Source organism: Botryllus schlosseri, chromosome 14, assembly GCF_051294905.1.
Source record: "Botryllus schlosseri isolate E-star chromosome 14, Bs_hap1, whole genome shotgun sequence".
In the NCBI taxonomy this organism is placed as follows: Eukaryota; Metazoa; Chordata; class Ascidiacea; order Stolidobranchia; family Styelidae; genus Botryllus; species Botryllus schlosseri.
Genome location: NC_137249.1, coordinates 8,443,844 through 8,470,541, shown reverse-complemented (window position 1 = coordinate 8,470,541; position 26,698 = coordinate 8,443,844). Strand labels below are relative to the sequence as shown.

General features: G+C 40.7%; 2 protein-coding genes across 4 annotated transcripts in view; both read left to right on the top strand.

Annotated features, from left to right (window-relative positions):
* LOC145455998 (ephrin type-A receptor 4-like) overlaps nt 1–26,698 on the top strand; it is a 200,124-nt gene that overhangs the window by 136,685 nt on the left and 36,741 nt on the right. The window lies entirely within an intron of this gene.
* LOC145455418 (trafficking kinesin-binding protein 1-like) lies at nt 10,477–25,024 on the top strand. Of its 2 annotated transcripts, XM_080333389.1 has the most exons (20): nt 10,477–10,753; nt 11,581–11,669; nt 12,126–12,231; nt 12,611–12,804; nt 12,870–12,969; nt 13,816–14,016; nt 15,185–15,390; nt 17,222–17,484; nt 17,547–17,655; nt 18,054–18,166; nt 18,257–18,526; nt 19,194–19,320; nt 20,881–21,025; nt 21,076–21,369; nt 22,250–22,370; nt 22,710–22,857; nt 22,915–22,980; nt 23,416–23,594; nt 23,694–23,854; nt 24,241–25,024. In XM_080333389.1, exons 1-20 carry the CDS (start codon nt 10,726–10,728, stop codon nt 24,402–24,404), a joined length of 3,084 nt encoding a protein of 1,027 aa, XP_080189515.1. In that variant the 5' UTR covers nt 10,477–10,725; the 3' UTR covers nt 24,405–25,024. The 2 variants fall into 2 exon arrangements, with proteins under 2 accessions (XP_080189515.1, XP_080189516.1); XM_080333390.1 differs by lacking the exon at nt 18,257–18,526.

The following is a 26,698-nucleotide window of genomic DNA, read 5'->3' as shown; positions in this document are numbered from 1 at the left end:
GACTGGAATTCGGTTCACATGCTTCATCGTAATGAAAACGGCGTACCCACCAAACACCTGAAGCCAATTATTGCTCTCATGTGAGTGCTATGCGCGATCTATTATTGGTCTGCTGATCACATCGAAACCTGCGGTATATCGCCGAGTATAGTTGCCGGTAATATACTATTATGAGTGTGAGAAGGATTTGCACGTCTTATGCAGAGTACTGATTTGCTTTATCGCGTGGGTGAACACTGAACATATTGTTCATGTGATGAAACGAGATCATTATCCAAATGCAAATGTGTATATTACGCGTTCGGTCTAAAGCAACGGAAAAGAGATGGACCTTTTAGGAAATCGCGTTGTATACCTCGTTCTATGAAACTTCATAGAATACCACATGCAAATAGAATCGAAATATCTCAACTCTTTATGCATTTTGTCAAATCGGCACAATTTTTATATGGGTTCCTGCTATGCCATACACACTAAAATCATAAACAGGTCTCAATGATATTGATGTCATATTGATATCAATAAAAATAATTATTAACTGTAGCTGTTCAACAAAATCATAATATTGGTTTCAACGAGTAATTACTCTTATTGAGCTATGTGTTCGATGAAAATGATGGATTGCACACTTGTGCTTCAGGGTTGGTGAAGAAAATTAAATATTCAACATCGTGAAAGCTTGTGATAAAATAAAGGTAATACATTCGTGGTTTAAATTAGGTTGTGACTGTGACGCTTTGATGTATGCTTTAATCCACATAGGGACTTGACGCTCAAGAAACACTTTCACGTTGTTCACCAGTTCAATTAACACAACATAAATACTGTACTACATACTGTTGTACGATTTATCGCGAGTGTGTAAATGATACTCAACATTTTTTTCAAACGAAACTGTCTTCTGGTCGTTTTGACGCGAGGACAATCATCAGATAACTCTCTACGTTCCCTTAGTAAAGTAACTTGTTTTGTGTGTTAGGTTTGTAAGTTATGAGTCGAATACATAGCTAGGCCTACTCTTTTGTAGAGATGACTCCGATTACATTGACAGATCTGTCAACCAGTGGCTATGGCTTTTGTTTCACAAAAATGCCGACGTGAGTGTAAAATGATAATTTTAGGACCATGTACATGAATGTTATCCGTCGCGCTAAACCTGAAACACCACATTCTTCGTGTAGGTGTATATCATGGTTGTCGGTATTAGTTTATCCACACAAAAAATCATGCTTCAAAATACTCCCATGGAAATTTAATATTACGATAACTGAATTTTGTAGGATCACAGGTTCTGGTATAGGCTACAGTGTTTTCAACTCATCAAGTCGCGTATTAGTTGTCGTTAGTATGAACTATTATTGTGAGTGACAGGATTTGTGTGTCTTACGCAGAGTGTTGATTTTATTTAACAGGAGAGTTCATATGGGAACAAGGTAGCTGTCAAACGCGAATGGAGAAAGGTATGCGGAGTAGCTTTATAACCAACCAAGCAACGGTTTTGCAATATTGTAATATAGAGTATACACGACTATTTAGAGACACATACATTATTCTGTACCTTCGTCGTTGTGACCTAAATAACTACTTGTTATAAAAATAAGTTGAGTATGACAATTCGTATCTGTCGCAGTTGAATGTTTAACCTTTTCGAAATGAATCCGAATACATGAATTATGCATTGACAACATTCGAATACAGAGGAGAGCGTTAGCCATTGAGCTTGTTTTGTATGAAAGTCATTTCCAACGCGCTTACCTCGATCCGAATTAATTCCGTGTCATACAAAACATGAATTGTATTAATTACCGACGGTATCACGAAACTAAAAACCTAACAAGCTATAATTTAAGTCATTCGTTTGCCTGTCCTTTAGGTATAGATCAAGGGCTCTTAACCTGTACTCTCCGGCGCCCCTTTCAAAAAAAATGCCTGGGTCTGGCGGCCCTATTTTAAGGACTGTAGTAAAAACAATGGGTAAATGGTGTAAGTCCGGTTTCGGGTTGGGAATTCACTATTAGACCTCTCGACTAATTAAAGTTATAATTGTATGTGCTATTACCGGATCAAATCCAGGTTGTTATAACAACCATAGGGTAAGACAGGGGTCGGGTAACTTATCCAGTCTTCGGGGTGGATATGAGAAAACGATTTACTGCAGGGGGGCCGGATTCCTGAATTAATACATTAATCGCGTATTTATCCATCGAAAGCAGAAAGTAATCGTATTTAATGTTAGTGTTAAGATACCAAGACACTAGTCAATAGAATTATTAACGTAATGTACTTCAATAGCTGTTGAAGTCAATCAGACATCTGTGGTCGATCAAAGTTGTGGACAAGTTCTTTGAACTCTGGCTGCATGTTAGACGCACAAATCCTTAGTAAAGACTGTACGTGAGCATAAGTAAGATTGGAACGTCTTGTTAATGTTTATGATCGAAAATGTTTCACGCAAATCCATGCGGATTTGTGTAGCGGGGCACATTGTCATGCAAGACAGGTATCTGTCAGTGGCGAGTTAGCGCAGTGGTATAATCCGCGGCTACAACACCAGTGGGTGCGGGTTCGAGCCCCGACCTAGGTCGACTTCTGAATTTCGATACCTAAGTGTTGGAGGTTTACCTAGGCTCCTCCTCGCCACCACATCCGTGTCAGCGGTGTCTTACAAAAGCCTAGAGGTTGGCCGTGGTATAAGTCGGCAGTTACGGAAAATAAGAATAATATCGGCCTGGTGTAAATGACCATCGTAGTCGACAAACACCACGGATACCCCAAAACAAACAAATCAGGTATCTGTCCGCGGAGCGCTCAAAATCACGTCGCGGGGCGGATCCAACAAGTTGCTAAACTAATCGAATTAGTGTTACGAAATCAAGTTCTTTTAATGATTCGAATTTTGTGAAGTTAATTATTTTCGTAGATAAAATGGAAAAAGTATGTGTCGGTGGATCGAGAACACATTAACCGGATTTTGGAGTAGTCGATATTACGATTTATTTGATGTTCGGCATTCTACATATAACTCAAGTCTATCCGACTAGGCTCAACGTTGCAAACATATTTCTATTTGCTTTCGTGGTGATCAAAGTGTCTTTTAAAACTTTAGCACGCTGGGTAGAGAGGATGTAACGAAATTAAGTATTAATCAATCAGTGGTATGCAAAATCAAGTTAATAATTTATTTCGACCAAAATTTTTATGTACCTTTGGTATCTTGTAAATAACTGTTTAATATGAAGATGGTAGTGTGGGATAAGCATTTGCGTTATGGGAGTGAGTAAAACGGACCTTGAATTTGATCTGACCAAAATCAACCTCACGTCACACAAAAACCTCAATTATATTATAAGTGTAATATCGAATAAATTCCTATTGTGTTATATGATTTTCGATATCGAAAAAATAACAACACAGCGATTAATAATTTATGTTGGTCGGTGCTTTAGGTGTTGATTGATGAATTAGAGTATAAGTGATATTTTGGATATGCGCACTAAGTTGAAAACTGCCCTGCTTCTGTGTATCGCTGAATTTAGCTATGTGTGGGTAAATTGGTAGTAATTCAATCACAACTCAAATTCATATTAACCGAAAAATACCTTTCGGTGATTTGGATCTTGTGAAAATATTTGGTTCCATTACTGCGAGTGAACAGTGATACAAAACACCAGATTACCAGATTCACCATATTACGGTGTACAATTCCGATTTCTTTGATGTTCCTAGTTCAACATATAAAACAATAACTTTACCCAACTAGTTTAAGCATAATCCCAACTTTGTGAAATCGCTGTATCTCGCCATATTTTACATTGAGCGTGTTGGATGGTGCTGCGAATGGACTCAAGCACGATTCAAGCCACCATATGTCATATCTCACACGCTTCGAATAGTGATTATACGAACCGATGCACATTGCGATGTAACGACGCTATGAGTATCTGTTTAGCTTCCCGTCACAAGTACCGATAATATGACTTGTGTGAGTTGGTGCATTCGACCTTCACTACAATGTAAGATGTGGTACACATTGAATCATTTTAATTGAGTACTGATCGGATCGTTGAATCTCGTGTTACGAATAAATTGGGTAATATGTAATCCGTAAAGAATTTGCTCGCATTACGATATCTTACATTATAATACATGGATTCACTTGCGACAAAATATATCTCAATCTATCATTGGTCAGACATTCGCATCTCGTATACTCAATATACAACATGTTAATCTCAAAGTCACAATGTTGGATGTAATGAACATTTTATCAATCGCTTTTGCGTCTTTGCGATGATGGAAGTGTTTGTGATAAATCTGTAGACCCAGAATTTTACATTGGGAACGTTATATAGTACGAAAGAATTCAAGCAATATCCAACCCGCGACATGCAAAACCGGCCACACGCTATATGCTCGCGCAACTTTTATTTTATCGTACATACAACGGTTAAGTTAGACGGGAAGGTATAACTGGATATAACACATGGCGATCTGTCAGTAATTGGCCTTGTTAGGTTTTGTAAGATGTCGATATTTCGGATGCAATGGCGATAGCATTTTCCAATACTCAATTTTGACACGGGTAAAACAGATCACTGATTGAGTTGAGTTTCAAATCATTTTGTGAATTTTTTGACCCCTTGATACTGCAGTTTCAACTTTAGCCTTGATTATTGTAAACGATTAGGTTTGTGAAATATTAGCTGATAATCACATTATACCATTCTGAAATACAGCATCACGATATCTTGCAATATAACACTTGGATTCGCTTGACAGAAAATTAATTCACGCAATCTGTCATTGATCAGATATTCAAAAATCTGCTAGGATTTACCCAAGCTCAATCGCGACACGACAATAATCAGGTAGTTATGATCACGTTGACGCAAGCGCTCGATAGGCTGTTTCAAAAATCTATACGTGACATACACACGTGAAACAATATCCACATTCATGGCTTTCCTACAGCAGTGATTCGATACACTCGATAGGATAGTTGGGTGCTGAACGATTGTATTCGGTGTGTCTTGTGTATACGCTCACGGATTGCTTCTAGACCAATCTGTTCGACGGGAAGCAATTCGCGTAGTGATTCAGTCGACAGGATACCATAGTCATTTGTCTCCCCAGAATATGTAGGTCACTTCGCATTAAAACACCTGTTTTCAAAATCGATCGCGGGGAGCGCACAATGACGCGTTTTCGAAGCTCCATAGGCCGATTTTCGACCACTAGCTAGCTCAAAATGCACCGTTTCTGACTTCCGAAATACAACATTCTTGTTTCCGGTATTTTACGAATCACGGGACCAAGAATATACTACTTGCGCCTATGAAGCTCGATTCAGCTCTGGCCAACCATAGGCCAAGATGGCGGCGCCCGAGAGCAAAAATGAAAATCGTCCATTGTGTACGTTCTTCTTGCCCGTCTGCCCACATGCGGCATATTTTCAGATCCGAAAAAGAGGACACTTTTGAAAAATTTTTCGATCAAAACTTCTGTTTAAACTTAATGAATCATCGTTGTCGTCGGTATCTGCTATGAAGGAAGACGACAAATGCGAGGATTTAAGGCGAACAAAAATCCAAAAACATGCAGTTATGAATATGATTGATGGGTGTACCAAGTGAAATTTATATTAATACAACCAGGGATATCTAGAACTTCTAGTAGTTTCTAGATATCCCTGAATACAACATACTAATAGCCTAAAAGAAATATATGCAAAAACAACGAACAAAAAGAGGTAATCATAGCAAGCAAATCACCCACACAGGGGTGGCAATACGTTAATTCGATCGCGTCGCGTGTGGGTGCAAGGTTCTTACAAAATCACCATATTGCGTGTGAGGTGTGATCAATGAGTAAATATATATACAAGACCCTCGATGGTACATGCTAGGATGCTGGAATGGGCTAGATCGGGGGTTGGTGCATCCGAAGTAATAATCTTCAAATGAGCGTCGTACCGTCGTTCGGGTCGGGAATTGCGCGGGTAGCCTGAAAACAAACTATGCGCCAGCATACTGTGATGAAAACAGTCTAACGATTACTAAGCCTAGACGAAGTACAGGATACACGGAAAGTAAAACAATGCAATTACCGTAGCCTAATAACCACAAACCAGGCGGGGGTATGTATTCAACGGGAGGGAAGGTAGTGCCCAACGTTGGACAGGACGTTGCGGCCCGTCGGTTCGCCTATGATTCGGATCGATCAATGGAGATAAGTGATGTACACGTAAATGATGCGAGTGATATATGCGTGTCGCGTATACAGAGGACAAATCTCGTCACATGAGTAAAATAAGGTGTTACGCGTTGAATGAAACATGAAGATATGACCCTATATAGTTTATTTTTGTCCTTGATGTTTTTGCGGCACCGATTCATGAAGCGATCTAATTGATAACATCTCGCGAAATGCGCAAGTCGGCTGACGGTTAGTGCTAATGTAATGAGAGAGAGAAAATGTTTTCTCATTGAATACAACGGTACGTGAACAGCAGGCACTGACAAATAAAGCAATAAAAACCACGGGGTCACGGCAAGGCCGCCGTGAAACGCGACGGGAGATACGGCGATTTAGTGGAAGCGATCCCGTGGCGAATGCACACTTGCACAGTTGCATAATTAGGATAGCTGGGAAAATCGGCTGCTCGCGCAACTAGGACAAAAACTATGAAAACGAAAAGAGCGCGTGGGAATGAGATTAGACATGCTGTTTCAAATATACTCGGCTTGAAAGTGAAAGACATACAAAAAAGGAATTAATGGCTCATATTAGCGGATATAAGTCAAACTGCTGGGTTTTTCCTAACTGCATCGGCTGAGAATTAAGCGAAGTTGCATGACCAGGTGATCTGAGATGAGACGGCGTGTAACCCCACGTCAGATCCAAACTAAAACAGATTCGTGTTTAATCAGGTGGGAAATAATCTGAAAACACGCGGGCTTGGGCAACGACCGCAATTTCAAACAAGGAAGGGTGCTTGTACGGATGGGAACCCGTTGAATAGCAGTAAATAGAATACCGCGCTCACATAATGACCTCGCTAAAACTTTCCTGAAGGACTGGATGAAGCGCGAAGAGCTCATGAATGCACAATTGAAATAAGGAAGAAGTAATTTAATTACATGCAGTAATGCTTGAAGCATGTCAACCCCATAAATTGTAGGATTGCGCATTTCAAAATGTTTGACGGTGTCGCGGTCAGTATAATTAGAATGCCGGCGTAATCAAGTGGAGCGCGTGCGATGAAAATTAAAGAAATGTTATTTGACGAAAAAGCGTATTGCGCGATTGCGCGCCAAAATTCTGAATGCGTTCGTGAAGACAATAAAATGTTTGAATCGTTGTGATGCCGCGAATCGTGGTCAGTGACCGATTTAGGTGAATCGTGTTTGGTATTGATTTTATTGACTGAACCCTGCTCGATAGACCAAAGTGAAGTTATCACACAAAATTCGATCACACAAATCGAGGGGTAACTCTTAAAGGTGACATCTGTCAACATGAACGGAGTGATCACCACATTGGTATCACCCACTGGAATCACCCCATTGTTAACGCAATAGCGTATCCGGATATGGACACTCACATATGATAAAACACGAACTGAGCTCTTGTCCTACGAAGATTTTTACAAATCCCTCGTCGCAATCGTGTCCGAAAGTACATTCGTGATCGGGCAAATATATAGCAGGGCGAATTGCGGACATACATCACCGATTAGATGCCGTCATGACTATTCTGGTTCTAGACTGACTATTCTACTTTTAGACTAGTTCTCGAGCCTCGATGCGAATCATACTAGAGCCAATTATTATCAAATTCCTATGTCGAGTTGAGGTCGAATTCCGAGTCTACTTTAAAAAAAAAAAAAAAGCATTTATCAAAATGTCAATGTCAGTTAGTCTACATCCCCACAGCTGGAGAATCGATTTTCCTTACCATCGATTTTCGTTGTAGCCTACAATTTAAATAGAATATACTGTGCAGTGTGCATACAGTGTTTTCATTCAAATTATCTACTATAGTTGCTGAAGATTACCCCCATGACGAGTGTCACCCGAAAATATTCGAGCTCATTTCAATATGAATATATATCTACTATTCAATTGTGTATTGTATATTATATACAGTAGGGATGGTGTGAACCTCTGAAAGGTTCTGGTTCGTGTGAACGCGAACCTTTTTGAAAGGTTCTGTGTGAACACGAACGTGAACCTCATGACGTCACGTGACGTCATAATGCTAATTCAAACCCTATCTTTCAATGAAGTGATAGCCTATATTAATGTACGCGATACCTAGCGACAACTCGGGCCACATAATGCCACCATGCCGAAATACATATTGGCGTCTTAAACGTCGCTAAATGTATCAACTGAGCAAAAAAGGACATAATACTCCCTTTAAAATCAATATCTTTCGTCGCTTTGCCAACAATTTCGACCCCATTAACGAGTTATATAGCAGTAGCCAACACCTCAATCGCACGGATTAGGTTATAATGATCCAGTAAAGATTGACCCCGTACGCCTGCTAGATGTTTTGCATCAGAAAACGATATCAATCTCATTGGTTGGTTGAACATTGAACAAGAATCATTCGCTGACTACGTATTTCGCTCGTGATGTTGGGTGATTGCGGGTCAAACTCACAACAGAGAGTCACTAAATATTTACAAATGGAAAGCTGGATATTCCGAGCAAACATTTGTAACAAAGTAAGTAAAACTTTTGAGATTGTCAAGGTGCATGCTCGTTTAGTGTTGATTTATAATGCTGCCAGCGCCATGCAGAGAGTGGCTCACAATTGAAATGCAATAAATTTGAACCAAAGAAAGATGTTATATGAAGTGAAAATTGTAATATATGAAAAAGGTTCACAGTGCAGAACCTACCAAGGTTCTGTTGTGAACGCGAACCTCTAAATTTCCGAGGTTCACACACAGAACGCGAACGTGAACCTCACGTTCACACCATCCCTAATATACAGTCATGACGGCATCTCTGATCGGTGATGTATGTTCGTATTTCTGGAAAGACATTGGCATTTTGATAAACGCGTGTTTTTTTCGAAAAGAGGACGTATGGTAACCCTACATAAATTTAGTTGTCAGGTCTCTATTAAGGGAATATCCACACGCCGCAACCACAATGCATGGCGTAGGCTACTTCACTGAAAAAAATCGTTTTGAGCTATCATTTTCATCGTTTGATTTTCTCGTAGCTCGCAGTTCCCGGTTATTCATCTGTTCTGCTGAGATGTTATAGATTTTTATATTTGGTATGCAATATGCAGTTATCTTACTTGTCCGTTTTCGAAACACTAGTAGGCTACTCTGCCAATGTGCAAAGTTCAATCAGTTTATTGGTGTCAATATTTGGAATAAATTGCCACCTAATCTCCGTATTTAGACATTTGTGAGTTCAAACTACAATGTTCTGAGCATCTTGCAAGTTTTAATGGCCCTATTTAATTTCTTATTGATCCATAATGCTGTATGTTTGTTGTTCTTTTTGTTCCCAAGTTTTTATTTACTTTTATATTCGTTACTGTGATAATTGCTCCTGTCCTGGGTGACTGGACTTTGAAGACTTTGTCATATCGACTGATCGAGCCCCCCGTCTTCCTTGCATGTCGCATTTCCCTGTGCTCCAGTTTTTTTCATGTGTGATGTTGATTTGTAATGTGGCCAAATAAAGATACTTTCTCTCTCTCTCTCTCTCACCATAGATCATATAACCACTGTTTTATGTACTGCTGCTTGACCCGCGATTATAATGTGGGTCTTGTGTATCACATTGCACATTTGTTCGCCTTGAACTGGTGAAAATATGAATGCCTGTACGATTATTGCTATGCTTGATTAAATCAGTGTTTCTTAATCTACGATTAAACCATAAAGCCTTCACGAAGGCTATGATTTGTGAAGGCTCTAATTAAACACTGTCGAATTTTTATTATTATTCTATTATAAAATAGACGTAAATTTCACGTTATGAGTACTCAGCAAACGAATCGCCAGTCGCGGGGTCTCTAGAAAAAGTTTCCGAAAGTAGGAGAAACTTATTTCGTAAAATGGCGACCCACAATGCGAATGTCAGGTTTTTAATCCAACTGTTTACCGTCAAAGAATGGTAACCGTTGCTTCATAACAGTTTTCAACGCTGTAAATTGCGCTGGTGGATCTGATGTGGCTGCTCTCGATATGCGTCATCGTCGTCGCCACGGCACTAGTCCCGTCGGCGCCGTCGGAATTTCCGTCAACCCATTATGTTCTCTTCTGCGTTCTTTCAACTTTCATAACAATCAGTGGTCAGTGCCCTGTTTATTGCGTATTTTTATATTCTGTGGCGAAGCACAGTCTGCAATCTGAAAATGTGTAGATTCGTGCGTCGCAGTCGTGATTTGGAATGTGAGAGTCTGGAGTGGAATCGCATACTAACTTGTGATTCTGGTTCGATGGATCGGTCAATAGCTCAGTGGCAATTGGCATAAAAGTAATGAACCTATGCAACGACAGCGATCGGTTTTAATCTATATTTCCAGTATCGTAACTAGCACCAATCGAGAGAAACTCGTCATTTGAATGAAAGAGATTTGAAGGGATATGAAGACATTCCCATCACATGCAGCTTAGTAGAAAATTTGAACATCTGACGGAAAGCGCGTGTGAGTGCTACAGAAGCTGAATTACAAACGGATGGAGTTATGCTTAAAGAAGCGTCTACTATCACGGGTGAGTGTTGAAATTATTTCACGAATATATATCGCTCAGGTATGCACTATTTCAATCCTTCTCATTGAAATCAAAACTTATACTTTATTAGACTTGTTAGACTTATTTTTTATAGACGGCTTCATGCTATCATATGCCTCTAGCCTCTATGATACATGAATGAACCATGTAGGCCTACAATGTTGAACTGGCTTGATTGAGAAAAACTTTCTATTAGGCTACCATTATCATAATCATTTGGAGTAGCTCACCATTTCACTGAAATATTTTCTCTTGATTTTTGAATCATGACATTACAAGAATGGCAGTACATTGAAAAGAAAGTAAGGAGTCGAAACGTCTTAGTGAAGTGAATCCATCAAACTCCCACTGCAGCCAGAGTGGAATCGGTGGCAACGGCACGCGCAACGTCACGCGAGCATTTTTATCTGATCACGCCGATTAATGAATTATGATGACGTCACAAAGCGATACCTGAGTCCAGATGCAGAGTAAGGCGCTTGCGCTTTACAATGAACGCAAGCAAGCGTGGCATTTGCACAACAGCGAATATACGGCGTAACCCTAGTTCGGCGTATACCAGATCTATTTTAGCGCATTGTGACGTTTAATAAGTAATTCAATATCGAATCAGAACGAAAAATATTTCCGGCACGCCGATGAAATTTTCCAATCACGCGAGAAATCCGTCTGTCACGCACAACATGTTGTCGAAAACAACCACCGATTCCAGTCTGGTACTGCAGCTTACAAATATGTATTGTAGGAATGGAAACAAATATTTTATTGGAGATATCAGTATAATGTGACTTATTTTCTATTTGTAGACATCCACAACTCTTCAGACTCTGCAGAAGTGAATCTAGTGTCGTTGGTTTCCGAGCAAATACCAAAATATCGACTTCGAGCAGACAGCGTGAGTTGTTATTAGGAGGCTTTAGATTCTTTTCTTCGTGAGCATCTAATTGGCAATCTTACGTTATATATTAGATATACTCTTAGTATATCTTGTTGCATCTTTGGCAATTGATTGTGCCGTGTTTCTCATGATTCTTCTTCTTAACCTGCAACTAATTTGGTTGGCCTGTGTACAATCAACACCGATACATATACAAATTGCCACCTTTGTTCTCGCATTATCGGTGTAGCTTTTAGAGACTTTTTTGTAAATTTTGATTTATTGTCAACATTTCCAAACAATCTCAACATTGTGTAGTGCTTATGAGGACCTGAAAACCTCACCATCTTACCATACAAGTTTCAATCAATCACTATGTTTATGAAGCCATTTACTGTTGATCATTTTTCCAAATGTATATCTGTAATGTCATGAATGTTACCAATATTGAAATAGCACTTTCCTGTTGATCAGGCAACTGGTTATTGCCAGCAAGATTGGTTGCAGACGCCATTGCTCTGCCCGGATTCTGATGCCGAATTGTCTCCAGAACTATATGAGCAGACTTTTCAATATTTCCGTAAGTGATGTTTAATTGATGAATACTATCAAGATGCAGCTGCTCCATGCATATATCAGCATTGAGCATGTAACACAGTAGTCTTACTGTGATACAGGGGCCTGTCAATGTATCCTGTTTATTATGACAAATTCGGCGTAATGCAAATCTATTCAAGTAGAAGTACTTCATTACTGGAAACCACTTAAATTTGATACCTGTACGAGTGTACATGGGGCCTTACATAAAATGGATTTTTCAAAATATGAATCATTTGAAAATAGGTACCAGATTTTGATTCTTTGCTGACATGAAGTCCCTATTTTTCACTGAGCTCTCATAATAGTATATTGACTATATAGGCCGGGTTTATATTGGTATTTGTGTTTCGCATTTCCAGTTCTTAGCGGGGACAGATTGAGCCAGATGACACAGACTTACCATGACATTGAGGCCGTCACTCGTCTGCTAGAAGAAAAAGAACGAGACATTGAGTTGGCTGCCAGAATCGGGCAGACTTTGTTGCAGAAGAACAGAGAAGCACAACAGTGCAACGAGGAGCTCGGAATCCAGCTCGGAAATGCGCTCGAAGAGGTTTGCACATTCCTGTGATTGCAATTGGATTCAAAATGTAACCGTTCGTTCTTTGACTTGTGTAGGTTTCACAGCTTAAACATGAAATTAGCCTCAAAGAGGATTTACTTCATACGTATGTAAACGAAGAGACGGACTCGAGCGCCGCACCATCGCCTGTGAAAGGTAGGCTGTCTTTCCCTCTCATTTGAAATTATTAGGATTGCGGTAGGATTACCACCGCACTTCATTCTAAAATTTCATATCATCATAAATCACTTCTGATATTCGATTTTAGTTTTCAGCCATTCTCAATCATGTGGTCCTGAAGACGGCTTTTTTCTGGAATAGGGGTGGGGAGGTTGATCGTAGTCAATTGATTAATATCGACTTGGCTGTGATTGGTTGGAACGAATGTGGTTTGCATAATGCTGGTTCTGGTTCATTTTATCATTTCATCACTTTAATCTCCCGAGGAGTGTGATATCTAGATAATTCTGGTTGTCTAATTTGACAAATTAAAATCAAATGCCAGTAATCTAATTCTAATCTAATTTCTGGTTTTCCTGACAATGCTACAGGAAAATTGTATTGTGCACAACGAGCCATTCTCATGCTTATATTAATGAACTCTGATTTGATATGAACTGAACCTAGATTAAATTTCCAAGTATTCGCGAATACAATAATTCTAATCTAATTCGAAAAAAAAACCAATAGCTATAAGTCTTATCAAAATCGTAGCTATCATTCTTATTCTAGTCTAATTTGAAAAGAAACAACTAAAATTTGAGAAAAGCTGAATATTTTCAGGTTTTCGAATTCTGCATGTGACGATAGGCGAAGTCGAAATCCAAATGTAATTTCCGTTAATCTTGACCGCTATCTCACATTGAAGCTATCAAGATTAATGTCTCCTCCGTTTTTATACGCACTCGAGCATGAAATTTACTGTTTCTAAAATTTTGGTTGGCGCAATTAATCAGCGTCTACTATCGCTGATCAGGCGTTGATTTTCAATTTTGTTCGCAGAGTTTCGTCGATTTGGCGCCGGCGGCTTGGCGGGGGACCTGGAGGGCTTGCAGACGAGCATCACACGGTTGGCAGTCGACAACGATGAATTGCGCGAGCACAAAGTCAAGTACGAGTGCGAGAGCGAGGAATTGGAGAGTCACGAGCAGATGCTCGTGTCCGACGCGTTGAAAGAACTGGAAGACATGAGAAGAGAGCTGAGTATGTTGCTGACAGATATTTGAAACAGTGTTAGGATGGCTCGGGTCAAGTTTTCTGTCATCAAACATTCCACGCAGCAAAGCCTTGTGATCAGTGCTAATCCTTTATTAATTTCGAGCTTGTTGATTCCAGATAAATTTTTTTTTGCCCTATTTGGCGTGAGGTCTGGAATATTTCCAAATATACAATTTCAAAGTACTGGCTGTAATTGGTTTTAATTTAGTTTAAGTGTTAAGAGTGCTTACTGCTTATCATTGATGGTTGTAGACTTCCTTAATGGAATTAGTTACGTGCTTATGGCACTGTATTCATATTTGCACAGTCGGTAGGCAAACCGGGGTTTAATATTGTTTAACCTTATGGATTTTCGAGTGTTCTTTTTGTTACTATGCGCTGTACCGGCCTATTGACGTGCTATTAGTTGTCATGAGCAATCACTCGTTCTGTTATAAAGAGAAGTGTGCTCAAATCACAAGTGCTTCTGTTTCACTATGACCGGTTTGTTTCAGTGATCGCTTAGCAAGAGTCAAATTCATTCAGTAATCTGTTAGTACACAAAGAACGTAATTAAGCCCAAGATCCTTGTAGAACTAAGGGCGTAGGCTACTTCAGTTGTTCCTAGCGCCGCATCAATATCTTATTTGGAAATTCTCGTTTGCGGTTAGGTAGGTTAACTGAGGAAATGCACAACACATCCACAACCAGTAGCTGCACACATATTTAGTATTGTTGCTGATTGGACCAACAAAAACACAACCATCATAAATATCTGTAAAAATATTAGGTTATTAGGAGAAATATAATTGTATATCATGTACTTTGTAGTTGCACAAGAACTAGGGTCTCTGTAAAGTATTTTCTGATTCAAATCTTGAACATAGTGGCGTTGTTTTTGAATATATAATTATGAATATTTTACCAAAAGTATTTGTTGAAAGTATTATATAGCAACATTAATGGTCTGATGATGATCAAAATTAAATATCTGATTCCTGGATAGATATTGTAAGAAATAGCCATTTGTTTGCCTAGAACTCGTGCCCACCAAATGTATCTGCATGAAATCTTGTCATTTTGCTGAAATTTCTCGTAGTTTTGATGCCGGTTGCGATTGTGACAGGCTGTTGGCAGCTTGTGGCGGATTTTAACTATCTTTACCAACTTTTAGAGAACGCGAGGGATAGCAACCACATGCTGAGCGACGAGCTATCCCAAAAGAACGACGAAGGAATCAGACTGCAAGAAGAAGTTACCAGGCTGCTGTCGAAGATTGTCGACATGCAGCGAAAACAGAAGCAGGTCGCATTGGAGAACGAGGAACTTCAGCAGCATTTGATGGCAGCCAACAGCTCTCAAATGGAGTTGACGAAAGAGGTCATTGATGCTAGAAATAATTTCTTAATACCGAGTCCATGCTATATCTATGAACTGCCGATGTTTTGTAACGGCGTGGAAGATGCTGAACAAATGGTTGACAGTATTTCATGTGTATGTTGTGATGTCTGTGGGTTCTAAAATGCTGAACCCACACATCTATCAGTTAGCTTTGCTTTGAATCGTAGAGGCAATATCGTATAATTGTGATGAGCTGCATCGTGTGCTTGGATCTGCTGAATTTAAGATTGGTTTATTAACATTTGAGATCCAGTCAATTCATTCATTGTTTTTCATTGCTTGTGGATCATAAATCGATTACTTTGATGGATTTGGCCTTGTTGAAATTATTTGTCATTGACATTTCTGAATACCGTATGTCAGTTTTCTCCTAACCCAGTGTCAAATAACGCCTGAAAAAAGTGATTAATATTCCGAACTTGAAATCATCTATCATCGGTCTGTCAATTAACAATTGTAAAAGTGTGTTACAGGAACATTATTTTTCTAAATTTACCGTCATATCGGATACATATTTTATATATACATATACATGTTGCTCACTGAGAGTGAGCTATGGTCGCTATGGCTCACCGTGGCAACCCCACGCGCTGGAGAAGTCAAAAGAGTCATGAGATATATTTAGCAGAGTTCCGCACCGTGACTTTTGTATTGGTATTGCTTGTCTAACTATAGGTATTTCTAGACATAGCATTGGTAAACTATTAGTGAAAGGAATGACATTAGATCATATACATTACGATAAGTAACAACTGGGTTGGAATCAATCATTACAAAGTTGTTTGGTGTAATTCGGTTCACGATCTATGTATAATATAAACAGACGGTTCGATCATAAATCCTATATCTTGTCACAACCAAACATGACTGAAGCACGAGAATCGTGTTGCCAGTTAGCGAGATTCGTCTGTGCAGTGTGCACATTGCACTGCACAATGTAACGCGACAGCGATCTTCCGCTGGGATGATTGCAAAATCAGGTCATTGATTGCCGCGCGATCGGCAATCGCATCTGTAATAGGCCTGGTGCGCACCATGCCATCGATGGCCTGCACAATCGCATATGCGTTGCCTGGTGCGCACGATATCATTGGTTTGCCTTCACAATCGCATCTGCAATAGGCCAAATACGAAAGATATATCATCACTAGCATAAATATCACATCTTGGGCCTGGCATGGCTTGGCTCCTATCTGTCGATGGCTTGGAGACGATGCCGTTAAGTGTATGCTGATTAGCGATTGTGATTAAAGAGTGACGTCGCGAAACTGAACGACATCAAATGTCTGCAAACGTGTGTGTGCAGTGCACTGCGTACCCTACATACATAATTTATTTCCGCTAATACTTAAACATAACCATCAGAAGATGTGTGTCAAGGCTTGAGTTATAAAAGAGGAGAGGTTTGACGCACCTGAAATCGGCGTCATTATAGCACATATTCGATAAAAACTCGGACATTTCGACTTGCACAAATCGTTGCCGAGGCTACGTAAGACTCATTGACAAGCGCGCATATTTAATTGTTCATGACAGGTCAGGGACTCGCGAATTGACAGCACTTCCGGACTCGTCGACAAGCTTATCATACGCGTATAATCGTCAACACGAGGAAACTCTATAATCTTCATTTACGCATGCACTTAACCCTAATAAATTGATGCTATATTAGTAAATTTGGGAAAAATCGAAACCCCTCCCTTATATTTTAAAACCCACCCATTATTTTTCGGCTGGCTACGCGCCTGCTGCAACAACACAACGGTGGCGGCGAGAATATGAGAATGTTATTTTCCGGTGTCTTGTTCAGATCCAAATTCTCGAGGATCAATACGAAGACATTTCACTGGCGTTAGACGAGGCTCGCGAGGAAACCCGTTTTCTCCGAGACCAGCAACCAGAAGACTATATGCAGACAATACCGTTCAGCGACTCGTTGGCAGCCGAGCTTCAGTTTGAAAACATCGCTTCGGGCCAGAGCAGCTCGGACATGCATTTCGAATCTTTTATCACTAAGAACGAGATTGCGGGGAGCCCGATAGCGAAAGACGCAGAAGACAATTTCGATGCCGCGTGAGCGTTTGCTTGTTCGCCACCATGTTCTGGTCATTTTTATCGAGTTCTGTTGTTTCTAGAAACCTTTTCGAACGCACTGCAGTATCTAAAAGTTCGAGTCAACGTGCTTTTGACGCAGTAAACTTTGTGAATAGAATGCAAAGGCCTTGGAATCGCCGGACCGTGCAGGTTTATGTTGGTTTTATTCGCTAACAAACATAAGATAATGATTACGAAGAGCTCACTTTGAAATCTCCGATATCTATTGATAAATATTATGTGTGTAGTGTTATATTATTAAGAAGTCAACTTTAATTGTTGCTTTCCATGGATTGTGTAGCACGTGAAAATACACAAACGCCTGGCACGATGTAAACTTGAACATCTTGAACCATCGGTCATCACAGAAAGCGTAGCATTTTGGACAATTGTAGAATAATTTTGAAACCTCAATATTTCTTACGCACATTGATAGCGGTAATGTTCTGCAGCTCCTGCAGGATAGTGCTATCCAATGCACGTTGTTTGAGCAGAAATATGCTACATTCAACAGCTCCGATTCATAAGTACCTTTTAAATTGTTGCAGCCTCTAACGCCTGCCAAACAAGAGCGTCCTATTCCGACGCCGTTCCCGTTATCGTCTGTGAGACAAAACTCGTCGCCGATTTCAAGCGATGGGGGCGCTCATGGGGCTTCAGGGTATGTGTCCGCTTGCGTTTATCCTTGCAACCGTAAAAGCCGACGCGGGGTTGTTCCAAGTCTTCTGCATGTGTTCGTTATGGTTTGTAGATGTATGTCGAGCACGCCTTGTTTGCAAGCCGGGAGACATCCGTTCTTCAAAAACTTGTCGAATGTGAAAAAGCATGCTTTCGACACGCCGAGATTAGCGAAATCGACAGCGAACCCGCACGCTGCATATGCCATGAATCCGGTAAATTCTTTGCGTGGATTGAATGTCTTCAGCAGTGTCGGTAGATCGGGTTTGGAGTGTGTGCCTGACGATGAAACTAACCGTTCTTCAAGTGTTGTGTCGGCCGCGAGCGTGCGGAGGCATGTTTGGTGAGTGCGTTTTTGCATGTTTTGATGTAATGTGTCATTTTTCAGTAGGTTCGGGTATCCTTGCACATCGTTGATTCTTATGACTGAAAGTTTTTTTTTTTTCCATTTCGAGAGTAGTCTCGCTAGTTTTTACCAGCATGAATATAAGCTACCAGTACACAAATACGTTAATACACAATGTGTGTGTGTTACACATGCACCTAATGACTATGCGAGATTTGAAATTATCAGTCCTATTTGTTCTAGGGGATGGATACCTGTTACCTTTTAATTCCTATCTCAGACAATGTGTGAATTTTTGTGATTTCAGCGAACCTCAAATCCTTTAAATCGGTAGATATTTTCAAACACGTAGATAAGCACCTACCCACTGACTATAGGTGGATTTGAAAGTGCCGGTCCTACTTGGTGCCTTTCTTTGTATCTCCGAGGTTGTGGTTTGAATTTTAGATATTTCAACGAACCCAATAAATCATTTTAATCTGGTGATATATAAGCTGGTATCTTGATGTCTCAGCCACCGCCATTATTTTTTCGTCAACATCAACCTGCTGTTTGATTTTGGAGCATGCATGTCTTGTCAAACGGCATGGTCTTGCTGTGTTTGTCCAGCGATATTGCTGATAGCAATAACAGTCTGACGGTAACATGCAGTCAAATCTTGTAGCTCTTCCACGCCTAGCCTTGGACGACCCGGTATACCCGGCACCGAAGACTTGGAAAGGGCGATAAAAAAACTCGCTCTCCGCCGGGAAAGTGTGCGGTACATTGAAGTGGAACGACGGCGTTGTCAGGTTTGTACGAGGCGTACCGGTTGCTTTTGACGCGATTTGACAATGAAGCCGAAAAGAAGTGTTGTATTTATACAATTTCCATTGCCAGTTACTGTTACACTGAAAAGAAATCTGATTATTTCTAGAAAAGAGCGAATGGTACAAATCGTGCATGTGCGACCTTTTTGATAAGCGGGCCAGATATGAATATTGCGGCAGAGCCACAAGTCAAACTTTGGAGTACCGTAATTTTCCCTGTATAATGCGCAAAATCTTACCAATTTTTTAAATCCTAAATTTGGGGGGTGCGTATTTTGTATGGGTACAACAAGCCTTGAAAAAAATCTGTCTCGAAATATAACTTGAAATCACACCTTTCTTCATGTTTGTTTTAATCGGGCATCACATTCAGCCATGGTGTCCAGTAATTCATCAGTGTTACGCGCTGCCAATCAGCGAGAAGCGTGTTGCCAATTAGCGAGAGTTGTCTGGCTGCACACATTTTGTCCTTTGTACGCGAGCGAGCGTACGTGGCAGTCATCGCTAATTGTGTGTGCACGATGTAATCGCTGGCCTAAACACTACAGTCTAATCTCCAACAGGCCTGGTGCGCACAACAAATTGTTGGCCTGAGCAATCGCATCTGTAATAGGCCTCGTGCGCAAGGTGTCGTGTCGCTGGCCTGAACAATCCCGTCACGGGCCTCGCATGCTTTGGCTGCTATCTAGTATCGTTTAGAGACAATGCCGTTATGTGTATAATGATTAGCAACCGTTATGTCATGATTGTTCAACAGTGACATCGCAAAACAGAATGACATCGAATACTAAAACATAACTATTCATGTACTGCGAATGCAGGGTGCGTACTATACATGGGTGCAGACTTTTTCCCACAATTTACACGCCATTATAAGGGTGCGTATTATACACGGAGATTTACTATATTTGGAAAATTAGGGTAGTTGAAAGGCGCAGGATCTTGCTAGACTTGATAACGGTAACAGTGATACTCATTACACTACACGGAACGATGTTAATGGGTGGGTGAAGGATTGGATTAAGGCTGTTGAATGAAATTTGTCAAAAATCTTCACGGGCCATCTCGGCATATGCATATTGCAGTGTTTTTCTCCATTTTCTTAGCCCACTCGAGCTTCGGTGTACATAGAAATCCGTTTCTCGAGTCGCTTACTAATTTAAAGTTGCTGCTTCATCGATGTCCACGTAATTTTTCTGTCTCATTTGTTGATGGATACCAAAAAGTGAAGTGTAGCGCTGTTCTTGTGGCGTCTTTGCAAAAAGGTTCGGACGATGACGAGGGTGAAAAAAGACGACCGAATGATGATGATCGAGCAGTGTTCCTTTAGTCATTAATAATACTAGTACGGCGAGGTAGATATTAGATCGACTTCCTCCAATCTGTTGCTTACATGTCATTGTGTGTATCGTATCGCACATCGTCTGTGTCTTGAGCGGATGAAAATAGTAGAACCGGTTACTATTAATATTATAATGATTTAGAACACATTACATCTCACATTGAGTCGTTGCTGTTTTGGTAACGCCACTTTTATTTTAGAGACGCGACGCAGGCTTGACGGGGAGCAACTCGGTGACAGCCGGAATATCGGGGTCTAATCTTTCAATGGCGTCGTCTTCCAGCGATATAAGCGGCGCAAACCCTACACGACTGCCGAAGCTTCGTATTATAAAGCCCCTGGAAGGTTTGATTCGAATTCGCGTTATAACGGGTGCTTACTGGCAACGTTTTCAGGTTCCATCACGCTGAATCACTGGAAGTATCTGGCCGGAAGAGACCGCACGTTGCAGCTTCCGAGGGACGCATCCCCCGGGGTCCTTACCAGAGATAGGGTCGCCGAGGCGCAGGCCAAATCCGCAGAGTCCTGCTCGAAATCTGCGAATTCATCATCCGGTGCAGATATCCCAAAAAGCGTGAAGCGAACGCCGGTGTTACGTCTGAATCGTTCCGACGGCCTTGATAAAGTCCTGGAAAATACGGCGAAAGTCAATGAGGTTGTCAAGCATCGGGAAGCAGTCGCTAGTATTGGTATGTTGAAATTTCTGCACGTGTCGCGCCCGGCTGTTTTATCAGTCGGTTTTGCCTACTTTTTTTCTACTTTCAAACTTATAATCCCGGAGGAAAATCTCCGTGGTTGGTCGACTAAAAGCGAAAGAAATAGGCCGACTTCCTCGCTCAGTGCCCAAAATACCGTCTTTCTTTCACATCATCAGGTGGTTGACTTGAAACAAAGGTCAACTTTCCGGCTCAGCTCTCGAAAGAGCCGCCGGAGCGTTACTTCAGTGCTGATTTACTGTATCTCAAGTCGAATTTGCCCCACATTCAACAACAATTCTCAATAAAGAGGACAAAATCTCAAATAGGAGGACATTTTCAAAAACCTGAAAAATAAAGGACAAATCCTAAAGGAGGACGCATGGTAACTCTAATTTCAACGGAGAACAACACTTGATTGAAAATTAGGGAAATCTCGGGTAATCATCGCTCGTAATCTTATCAAACTTTATGCGTCCCGATTAGCAGTTTTTAATCACATGATTAGCAGTCTCCTGGATAAGCTGCCTTTATGATCTCCGCCCTTGATTAAGTGCTTTTCAGACCTCTCGTTTTCTTGAAGTAGTTTTGACACGTCTTGCAAATCTCTGCTTCTACTTGTGATCAAGTATATATTCACTAGGTTACTTCAACTTGAGTAGCAATGCTCACTACTTTGACCACATGATCCGACGCGGTAGTGTGTAAACAGCACATATTTCTGAGATAACTCGAAAGTAGACTTGCATTCCCGGCCGAACCCACCGCTATTGGCTTGCCTTGCTATTTTGCGGGAGTTACCCGGCGTACCTGCATCACGTTTCAATATGTGGCACTTGGAAGTGCAGTTTATTCTGTTTTGCACTGTGTTCAGGGATTTTTACTACTTGTTCCGAAAGTCCCGGAAAAAGTTTCGCTTTTACTTCAACCAGATATACTTTTACCAATTGTCGGGTAAAGTATCCCGACGATGAATATGAAATAACACCTTCTCTGTGAGTATGTAACATAGTTGTAGCCTATAGTGAGTTTTATACGGCTTGCTTAAAAGATACCAAATTCCAGTGTCGTACCATTTTAAGCGGTATTTCCATGATCGTAATTGGTTTTGTTTTGGTATATTTCACCCGTCCTGCTGTATGTTGTGTCATCAATATTATAAATCAATAATGCACACCTGTACTGGCTATTTTATGCACTGGTATGGAGAAATGTCCTTACTTGATCACTTATCCTGTGCTTAGTTATTATTATTATTATGATCGATTGAGATGCCAAAAGTTCCTTAATTGTATAGATTATGATGTAGCATAACGTTACATCACATATTTCAGTTCTACTACTGACCCAATAACGTCTACGCTAGTGGAGACAAGTTGTGTGCAATCTGTACATGCCTTCCGTAGACAAACATGCTTTGAAAAATCTACTTGCAATACGAAGACATGCAGTACGGAATTGAGTATTGCTAAATATCTCAAGGTAAGTTCACGGCCTTCTCAATTGTCATCATATGCTTATCGAATATTGGTCGTGTAGGAACATGGTACGAAGAGCAAAGGTCAGTCCATAAAGAATTCTGTGGTTGATCACTGCAATCATAAGGTGAGAGCGTTGTCGTAGCTACTGCTTAATTAAGACTCACTTTTTGCCTTTGCCAAATTTTACGTGTCAGAACAATACTATCTTGAGAGTTAAAGGCTATGGTATGTTCAATAATCCAGCTATGTGGATTGCTTATATGATACTATCCAAGATCATGGGTCCTATGCGACCTAACTGTGTCTCAGTTACATTGTTTCCAGCAGCAGAAGTTATGGTAACGGGGGCTTATGACATTTATTCATTTGATTGGATAGCCAAGGAGACCTATTTCCAAGGGATTGATTAACTATGATGCTTTATTATTAAAATATACCAGTATACTTCATGACTCCTAACTGCTGCAGTCTGGCACTATATTTACAAGGGTTCATATCATATTGTTGAAAAAATGTGATGCGTTTACGAGCAATTATTCTATGTTCTGCTGCCTTTCAGGAAAATGGTCGCGTTCGTAACTCAAGTCCGAATGAAGGCCGGTTGAGTGGCAAAAGTACAGGCGAATACGAGAAGTTACCTGCCGGCTCTGTCGTATGGAACAGAACTCTGAAACGAGCCTTTTTACTCTCTGTCAATCATCCAATGGCGGAAAATAACTTGATGCCTAAACTTGACGGGTGAGTATGATAATGTTAATGTATTACAGTATGATGATGTACTAGAGTCGCTATGTCCATCCCTAGTCACCCTAAGCAATGGTATTGTTTTTTCATCAGGTCGGTGATTTCCGCAAAGCCAGAAACTCCTCCGAATTCGCCTTCTCGAGAATTTGAATATAAATTTCCCGACCTGGGAGAAGATTGCCTGCAACCGGACTCCGAGACAGCCATTTCTTGCCCAGCCCGGGAGGAAGCTGTGGCTTCCCCAAATCCGAGAGGTACGGATAGCGATAAACTAGGGCTCGAATAATGATGTCACCGCCAAGCATTACAGTGTCTGAACGTGCATTCAATTGATTACCCATATATACCTCATGTCTTATCTAACCATAACTGTCTGAATGAGCAGGCCTACTGTTGGAGTAGGTAGAAATGTAGAATCCCCATTATTCTCTGTTTAGATACTGTACATCTCACACTTCTATACTATAGCCATGATTCCATTGAAATATTTTTTATCCTGTGTTTCGTCTCAATTTCATGTGTGTCGGTATGTATGGTGCATCATATGTACCTTCATGGACGCACATAAAAATAAATTTGAAAGTTATTGAAATCTTCAAATGAATAATCATCACTATTTACCATGTTCTTTCATTCTTAGACATCAGCCCGTCTTCCAATCCATCTGTTGAAAATACCGAATTACCCGCATCGCAGCAAAGTTCCTGCGAGGATTTGCGCAACATGGATTGGTCCGAATTACATGGCAGCAGTGGTACACTGTGTGCACCCGGAAACGATGAGCAAACAGCTACCAATGAGTAGATCGCATTTGTCCACGACTACGTCAAGCAGCTACTTTATTCATATAGCTAATTTACAATTTGGTGGTTACAATGGTACTGACACGCTTGCTATCTATGGCCGAGTATGCTTTCAAGGTAATCATGTTCTTCAATTGCAGTCTTGTTTGTTTTCATGTCAGTGTTATCTGTTTTTGTTCTGTTTTTGTTCACATTTACCTGGTAAAGTCACTGCCGTGTAAGTTCACCGTTTGCAATTCGAATTTTACGCTTTGGCCTTGTGCGATTGCAATATTATTTAAGTGCTCATCAGGCAAGCTATCTGCGTTAAAAAAAAACGCAGGTCAAGACCGCCACCAATGATACATTTCATCTCCATTGAATTCACCTGCACAACTATCGGGAATGTAATGCAAACCATCGAACTTTTACGAATAACCTGCCCGTGGCAGTGGGACTTGACTTATATGTTGCACTTGCCGACGTAACTGCTAATTTTGCATTAACTCGCAATATTGAGCTCACTGTATCAACTAGTATATCATATTTTGCATGTTACAAGTTCATATTAGATTGTTGGGTTGTTCGTGTGTCGAGATGATTTACAGTACTGTTGTAAATTCATTGCCTTGTAATCATCAATAACAGTAACACGCATTCTCTTATGTGAGGTTGCCACTTCGGAAGTGGGATGTACGAAAGCGAGACGAGAGACAGGATGTTTTAGATTTCGCACAGTGCCGGTACAGGAAGCTCTGAACGGGATTCGAAAGCGAAAACCAAACACCCTACCTATGTTTGCCCTGAAAATGTGCGAGTCTCCCACGGGACCGAAATGCACAGATGAATTTATTAATATGGAAAGTGCGTGATTTTTGCGTGATGCTAGCAGCTAGCATGTCTACAATTCCATCTAGGCTTATATTTATGAATGCAATATTCCAGACGATGAAGTTGCACGATTTTCTACTCCGGTAGAAGGCGTGTTCTGAGTGATGTAAATTGGGCTTGAAGTAGACATGAAATCAATAATACTCGTTGAGTTATATTTTTATGTGATTAAGACGCAACCAATATAATATGAGCAGATGGGAGGATGACGGAACAACCAGTTGTGCTCCCCGAATCTGGCATCCAACTAGGCCTAATGCCCGATGTCACAGTTTTTTTTTCGATGTTGTTTACTTCAGACCAGGGGTCTCGAACGCGCGGCCCGCGTCGGCATTTTGGATTTTCAAGTATCCGACAAAATTTAACTGCCGAATATATTTCTTATAATTTGAAACTCTAAAACTACTTAAAAAACCTGGACCTACTCATCGAACCTAACTGCTGAAGAGATTCGGCGTCCTAAACATAGAAGATATGCGGAAACTAGAAATCGCCAAGTTTATGTATCAGTTTCACTGCGGTCGTTGCCCCGAATACTTCAATGACTTCTTTACCTCTGAATCAACAGCGCACAAGTAGCCTACAACACACGCGCGTCCACGTCGTCCAAATATCATATGATCGACCGAAAAGATCATCGCTCTATCAAATATGCCGGACCTGATGTGTGGAACAGTATCCCGCCGGCCATCCGGCAGTCGACGAGCATGTCCAGTGTCCACATTCAAGTCGAAGTACAAGCAATTACTACTAAATAGATACAGTCCATCCTCAAGATTACCGGACCACGACTGACCTATCGATCTCGCTTCCCATGACATGCCGCCCTATTTCTTGTCGCTTCCTTTTTCTATGCTATCTTCTTTACTTTCATTCAGTGTGCATGCCTCCTCTTTACATCGCCTAGGCCAAGGTGGGTGTCCGATTCCACAGACAACTCCTAGTCGCTTCGACATCTTCCTTTCTTTTCATTGTATCGCATTTTTTGTGGTGTATTGAACTGATAAAATTGCTAATAAACCAATGATGATGATGATGATGATGAACTATCGCATCACTTTCAAAAGGTACCCTGCTGTGGAAGATCCGCTATTGTTTGTCAGATTACCTGTTCATGATGATAAAACATGACCTGAGTGAATGATTTGAGTTGAGTCGGGTCCAGCACCGTAACTGCCGCACCCCAAACCCCCCAATTGGGGGGGGCGAGTTCGAAGGGGGCCCAAAATTATTTCGTGAATTAGCATAAATCATAGAGTATTTTTTGAGAATTTATGCAATTTTTTCAAAATTTTTTCGCGCTGCGCGCGAATTCAAGTGGCCGTTTATCTATATTATTGGATATTGGGCCATTACCGCGCCACGACCCACCGAGACATACAATCAAGTTTTAGGCCATATAACATGCAACTCCAAGAAGTGTGC